At 41.9% G+C, this 6,372-nt stretch overlaps 1 protein-coding gene across 2 annotated transcripts; it reads right to left on the bottom strand.

The window, feature by feature from the left end:
• Positions 1–556: 556 nt before the first annotated feature.
• Positions 557–5,256, bottom strand: LOC132431920 (HLA class II histocompatibility antigen, DR alpha chain). 2 transcript variants are annotated; one of them, XM_060021648.1, is made up of 5 exons: positions 5,118–5,256; positions 2,826–3,071; positions 2,103–2,384; positions 1,638–1,803; positions 557–966 (listed from the first exon to the last, which is right to left on the bottom strand). In XM_060021648.1, exons 1-4 carry the CDS (start codon positions 5,194–5,196, stop codon positions 1,649–1,651), a joined length of 762 nt encoding a protein of 253 aa, XP_059877631.1. In that variant the 5' UTR covers positions 5,197–5,256; the 3' UTR covers positions 557–966; positions 1,638–1,648. The 2 variants fall into 2 exon arrangements, with proteins under 2 accessions (XP_059877631.1, XP_059877632.1); XM_060021649.2 differs by having other exon boundaries at positions 2,103–2,291.
• Between the last annotated feature and the right edge of the window lie 1,116 nt (positions 5,257–6,372).

Genomic DNA, 6,372 nt, shown 5'->3' with positions numbered 1-6,372 from the left:
CTGATTCACTTTGTTATACAGCATAAACCAACACAACATTGTAAAGCAATTATAGTCCAATAAAGATGTTAAAAAAAAAGAAGAAAATGGTAATGTCAATCTCATGCCTCCTTAAGTCTAAAATGCGTGGTGTTGTTTGGATATCCTGTTATGTATATGAACGCTCCTCTATTCTGCTCACTGCTCCACCACCATCTGTTCCCCACCATCTGTCTCATCCATTATCAGAAGTCTTCCTTAGGATTTAAGATTCACTCTCCTGAAGATCCAGATATCTCAATGATTTGGAGGCTGAAGAATCCAAACCAGATTATGAACCTGTTGCTAAGTCATCTCTCAACAAATAAACCCTACTCTAGGGTTTTCTATATGAGGACCAGACCACAGCAACTGGATTGCTGGAAGATCCTCTGAATGGACTTGAGTCCTAATGAACCAGGCTATTTCTGATTAACTACAGAGCCTATAAGATATATTTAACATTCAGACATTTCAGGATGAAAGGATCACATATACTCCCCAGCCACCATGAAGAATTGGCTCAGATACCAAAAACTCCACTGAAGACCGACTCAAAGTTTATTGTATTCAGAAAAATCACAATTGCAGTCAGAAGAAACTCAAAATAATAAGTTTACAAGAGATAGCCCATAGAACATTCAAAAGGTTCCATAGCAGAGAAAGGATCCTATGGGCTCTATTCCAAAGGCATTACATGGTGATAATAAAAAGACAGTGGAAAATGGAGGGAAAGCTAATACAAGAAGGAGCAATAGACAGGAAATAACTAGACATTAGAATTTGGAGATTGTAGAAGGCGTCTTTACTCTTAGAGTAGCTAAAGGGTTGGGAAGTGCTGAAGGATGGTTGCTGTCACCGAGGTGAAAAATCGGAGTACTGCCGGGTTTGTAAAGCTATTAAAGCAGAAATATCTTCACCGATCTTCTCTTTAACAAAGTCCATTACCTGTAGCAGGACACACACAGTTACTATAGAGTTTAAGATGAATATTTTGAGCTCTCACCTTTAGATTCCTTCCTCTTCACCTTTAATCCTTTGACTTTGGAACAGTCTCTCAGTATTTGTGTGACCTCTTGTAAATACAACCTTTCAAATCTTCCAAGTAAGCATGAATGAGCAGACCATGCTTTACTTTCTCTTAGACCTTCTGACACTATTTTTCAGAATGGAGGGGCAAAAACAGGCTTTGGCCTCCAAGAGATTTCCACTTCATACAATGAATCTACCCTAAACCCCAAAGAGTGAAGCTCTGGAAATGCTTCAGAACAGATATCCTGCTCAGGAAATATAAGCCAGGAAGAGTCTTAATCTTGAAGTTGACTTTCCCAGATCACAGGACTCAGTATTCTAATGTGAAACAATTATTTTAGGCACTGGAGATAAGTTCTAAGACAGGAGGTGTGGTTTTAGGGGCACATGTATGGAAAGGGACATAGGAATGTGAGGCTTTGGAATATCAGATGACAGCAATGTCTGATTTTGTCCAGCAAAGATAAATCAAGGGCCATGACTTTTGCACTTGTTTTCCCTTAAAGGCATCACATGTCTTTCCCTCACTCTGTTTCCTTCCTCTGGATCATTCCATATATGTCTTCCTCTGACCACATCAAACCCACCTGCAGGTGCCTCACAGAGGCCCTCGGTGTTCAACAGTGTTGCCTTTGCGCACACCCTTGATGATGAAGATCGTCCCAACAATGATGCCCACCAGAGCCATAACCAGGCCCAGGGCACACACTGCGTTCTCTGTGGTCTCTGTGAGGGGGGTTGGAGCTTCATACTCTGGGGAAAAATAAATCAGAGTACAGAAGTAATGCATGTGGTAGGGAGCAGCACTTAGGACCAAATATAGGGTACTTAGTCAAAAGAATATTTTTTCATCAACTAAATAAGAGGAAGACAGGATGACGTATTAAGGGAATTACAGATTACAAGTGGGGAAAGCTGAGCAATGGGAGACCAGGAACAGGATTTGGAGCAGCTGTTATGAAACAGTTAGGGGACTTGTGGCCCCAAAGGGCCAGACACATGCGTCACAGGAGAAAACCGTAAAATACAGGAGATTGAAGGATGGTTCTTACCCCAGTGCTTGAGAAGAGGCTCCTCCAAACCCCAGTGCTCCACCTTGCAGTCATAGACATCCTCGGCTGAGGGCACGAAGGGGAGGTAGTGAAACTTGCGGAAAAGGTGGTCATTCCTGGGCAGGAAGACTGTCTCTGACACTCCTGTGGTGACAGGTTTGCCATTTTGAAGCCACGTGACATTGATCACTGGTGGAGAAAACTTGTTGATGAAACAGATGAGGACGTTGGGCTCTCCCAGTTCCACAGGGGTGTTTGAGAGCACAGTCACTTCTGGAGGTACTGGGGGACAGGTGACAGAAATTAGCCTTCCCTGCTTAACCCTGCCCTTCTCCCTCCCACCAAGGCTGAAAAAGCAATTGAAATTGTGCCCTGAGAATCTGTGTCATGGTCTCAGATACCCAGCTCTGATACCCTCCCCCATGAACGGGAACCAACATTGAGGTGTAAGATACCCAAGGACCTCATTCCTGGCTCCCCCGGCATGGATTCAGGGCAATGACTTTATGAGAGACTGTAGATGCTAGAGACGAGATGTGAGCACATCAAGAAAGAAACAAACTCATAAAGTTCTTGGGCTGGTGGCATGAGAATTTGGAGCTTGTATATGGCAAGAACAGGTCCCTGGGAGGGAAAGGCAGTCACAGTAACATAACACAAAGAGCTGAAGTATCTATTTAAAGCTACAATTCCCAAGCCTAGGAGTGCAGCAGAGAGAGTTACCATTGGTGTTTGGGGTGTGGTTGGAGCGCTTTATCAAGATGTCCAGGTTGGCTCTTCCCACAGCCATATTGGCCAATGCACCCTGAGCCTGAAAACTGGCAAAATTTCCAAATTCTTTAAGCCGCCACACTGTCTCCTTCTTTTCCATATCCACGTGGAAAATCTCATCACCATCAAAGTCAAACATAAACTCGTTTGATTGATAAGGGGACAGAGAGAACTCAGCCTGGATGATCACGTGATCCTCTGAAAAGACAAGAAAGGGAATTAGGGTGGGAACCAGGAGAGAGAGTTGAAGAAGGATCCAGGATGTGAGACACACACATGTGGGCAGGGGTAGTGGAAAGAGAGGGCCAAGTGGAAAGGAGGAGTGATGGAGAGTAGGGATGAGTGGGAAGATGAGGCCTGGGTGAAGGACATTCGTGTACAACAGAGCTGGGAGTGGACAAGCAAAGGTTCAATGTAGAGAGTGTGGATTGAGGAAATGAGGGCTGAAAAACTAGAGTCTCATGAAGCTTTTGTTTGTCTCTATGTTACTGCCTGAGAAATGATTCCCTCTTTAGAATTTCAGCAGTAGCCCCTAAGAGAGAAATGTTCTCTCACTCTCTTGACCTAGGAATTAAATAATTTAAGCCAGAATCCCAGGGCATGTCTCAGAGCACCATAACTCTAAGAAGAGAGAAACAATGTTTAAAAGGTTGGGTTTGAACTCTGGAATCAAATTAAATCTCGAATTCTCATTCAGCTACCTAGTGGTCTTGAGTAGATTACTTTATCTATTTATATGTAGTTTTCCCATTATATTCTACTGTGGTTTTGCTTCCATGTTGGGTTTGTTTTTAAGATGAAATGAGACTAGTTTTAAGTAATTTCTTAGTATATCATCGGGATTACAACAAGTACTTTAGCATCAGAAACTGCTTTATGTTTAAGGGCCAGACCCATGGACTATATGACTGGAGATTGTGGTACCCAAATAATTAAGTTTGAGACCTTGTAGCATTGTGGAGCACTCACTTTCCTGTATCCACACCCACACCCTGCATCCCTCTGAGGGAAGTACTATATTTGGATTGACCTCACCAACATTCCCTTGCACCTTAAAGATCTTTAGATTGAGACTGTCATTGAGGGACATATTCTATTATGGTTGATAGTCAGAATAATCTACACCAAGGGAATAATGGACTTGAAATAAGAAAGCTACAATTGAAGAGTATGCTGCCTCTGTGGTGCATGTAAATGAGTGGTGGGTTTTAAAATCTGACTGTATATTGATAAACCTAGGGATTTATTTAGCATTTGCAGCTACACACACACACACACACACACACACACACACACACACACATACATTCTAACTTCCTCTTTTAGCTCCAAGGGAAGCTATCTTTCCTGGAAGGCATCCTTGTATGTGGCTCTTTCTGGGCAATAGAAACCTACACTGTCATCATGGGTCTTGGAGCTAGGTTATTACTTTACTTATTTCCAGTCTACCTGCCACCTTCTTTGGGGGTCACTCTGGGCGAAGAATGTTTTTTCACAATACACCTTCACAACGGCACAATATTTGCTCTGGAGATGGTAGAGAGTAATATCAGACACTTCACTTCCTTACTCAATTTTTCTACTCTCTTAAGAATATTACTAAGTTACAGCGACCAAAGATCCTTTTAAGATCCACTGTAACTGGGGTTATCACCGTCCCAAGAGACAGTAAATTAAATGCAATTCATATCAGCATGGCTGCCCTTCCCCCTCCCTTGGGTGAATGGTTGCTTTTTGGTGATTTTCCTTTCTAGTGATCTTTAGTATAATGTCTATGCTCCAAATAGACTGACAGAATTGACAGGCCAAAAGATAGCTACCGTGGCAAAAATAGTTAAGAACAGGTGCCAAGAAATCTCATACTTTTTTCTGATTTAATCCTCATGAAATTACATGAGGTTTTTAATTTTTACTAATTTTCCAGGAATGAAAAGTTAAAGAGCAGAAAGGTATCTTGTTAATGCCTGTCAGAAAATATTTCCCTGAAAGTTTGGCTTATATCAAAGTCAATAGTATTAATCAGTATACAATTGAGTTTTGCTTCTCTAATCTAAATTTTACTTCAATTGCTGGTGAGCAGAGAACTCTTCTAACTACAATTTATTATAACATTAGAGTTAGAGCGAGAAAATACCTGTCACTCTTCTTTTTCACTCCAAAGATTGTCTTTCAAATGTCCACAGTTCACTTCTCCGATGCTCTCAGAACTTATTTATCCCTACTTTTGATTCTTTCAGCACTTACCTGTGATAGCCCATGATTCCTGAAGGCTTATCAGGACAGTGATGAAAAATCCTGGTATTGGGACTCCAATTATGGCCATTTTCTTTTTAGGTGTCTCGATGAGGGTCAGTAGAGCTCAAGGTGGGTCACAACAGACTGGAATACAAGTAAAGAGAATGTAGGGTTTCAGAGCCTGACTGATTAAAATTTAAAATCAGTTGAGCTGCAGCCAATCAGAAAAATCATTTGATATGACACTGCTGTTGCTAAGGGATGGACTTTTGCAAAGGGTCCAGGAAAGGTGATGCTTTGTTCATTAGATGAAAAGGAACTTCTTAATCAATCAAACAAACTCACAACCAAACAAAAAGAACAAAAGAATCGAGTTTTCAAGAATGATGGGCAATCACTCAGAGACTCTTCCATCCCAATCCAAGTGCCAGAAATGGATCTGCCTGAAGCACATAAGTGAGAATAGAATCAATGGAAATATCCTAAGATAAGAGTTAGTGGCAGATCATGTCTCTGTGCTGTGACAGCCGGGGAATTTATTTAAGGGACAGTAGTTCATCTAAAAGGAAGGTAAATGGTCAGGCTATGAGGAATGCCTGAATCTTGGCAGTGTTGGGTGATAGAGCTGCCCTTAAGGCGCCTCTTACTGCTTCAGGCTCCCTCCAGTGTCCTAGACTCCAAGGTGGCCAACTCTACCCAAGAGTTTGGGATCCCTGACAGTTCAGGAGAACATCAGAAGAGAAACTCTGAGTTCCAACACTCCCAAAGCTGGAGATGTATGGAAAGCTACACCTTGGAACGTAGGTAGTGGTTACTGGAGATAGTAGACCAGAAAGGGGGAAACCTATTCCTAACTCCCATTACCTTAAATATGTCCTGAGATTGGAAAAGACTTTTGGGCACATACCTTTCCTGAAGAATCAGATAGATGAATAAAGAGAGTAAATGGGGCAGAGCTTATTTTACCTGGAAGACTAGAGAAAACAACCGGTAGGAGGGCTTTACCATTACTTCCTCATGATGAAAATTCTGATTCAAAGAATTTATCTTGATGTTCATTGTTGAGAATACTGAAAGTTAGCACATGTTGACTGACCCTCATTTTTTGAAAATATAGCAAAACAGAAAGGAAAGTGTTAAACCAACCCTAGAAAGGGCTGGAATCCAAATACTTCCAAGGAGGAGAGACCTGGCAGTGCGGCGGCTCATGAGATGGTGAGTTTACTCTTGAAGATCAGTCATGACACATATACTTAGGGTGGGT

This window comes from Delphinus delphis, chromosome 10 (assembly GCF_949987515.2).
Source record: "Delphinus delphis chromosome 10, mDelDel1.2, whole genome shotgun sequence".
Lineage (NCBI taxonomy): Eukaryota > Metazoa > Chordata > Mammalia > Artiodactyla > Delphinidae > Delphinus > Delphinus delphis.
This window is presented reverse-complemented; position numbering and strand designations above follow the sequence as displayed.

Bases quoted from the DNA above. Each gene is read 5' to 3' on its own strand.
- LOC132431920 (XM_060021648.1), bottom strand. From the start codon at position 5,196: ATGGCCATAATTGGAGTCCCAATACCAGGATTTTTCATCACTGTCCTG. The intron at 3,072-5,117 runs GTAAGTGCTGAA...TTGTCTTTTCAG, and splicing joins GGAATCATGGGCTATCACAG to AGGATCACGTGATCATCCAG. The intron at 2,385-2,825 runs GTAACTCTCTCT...CCTGTCCCCCAG, and splicing joins CCACACCCCAAACACCAATG to TACCTCCAGAAGTGACTGTG.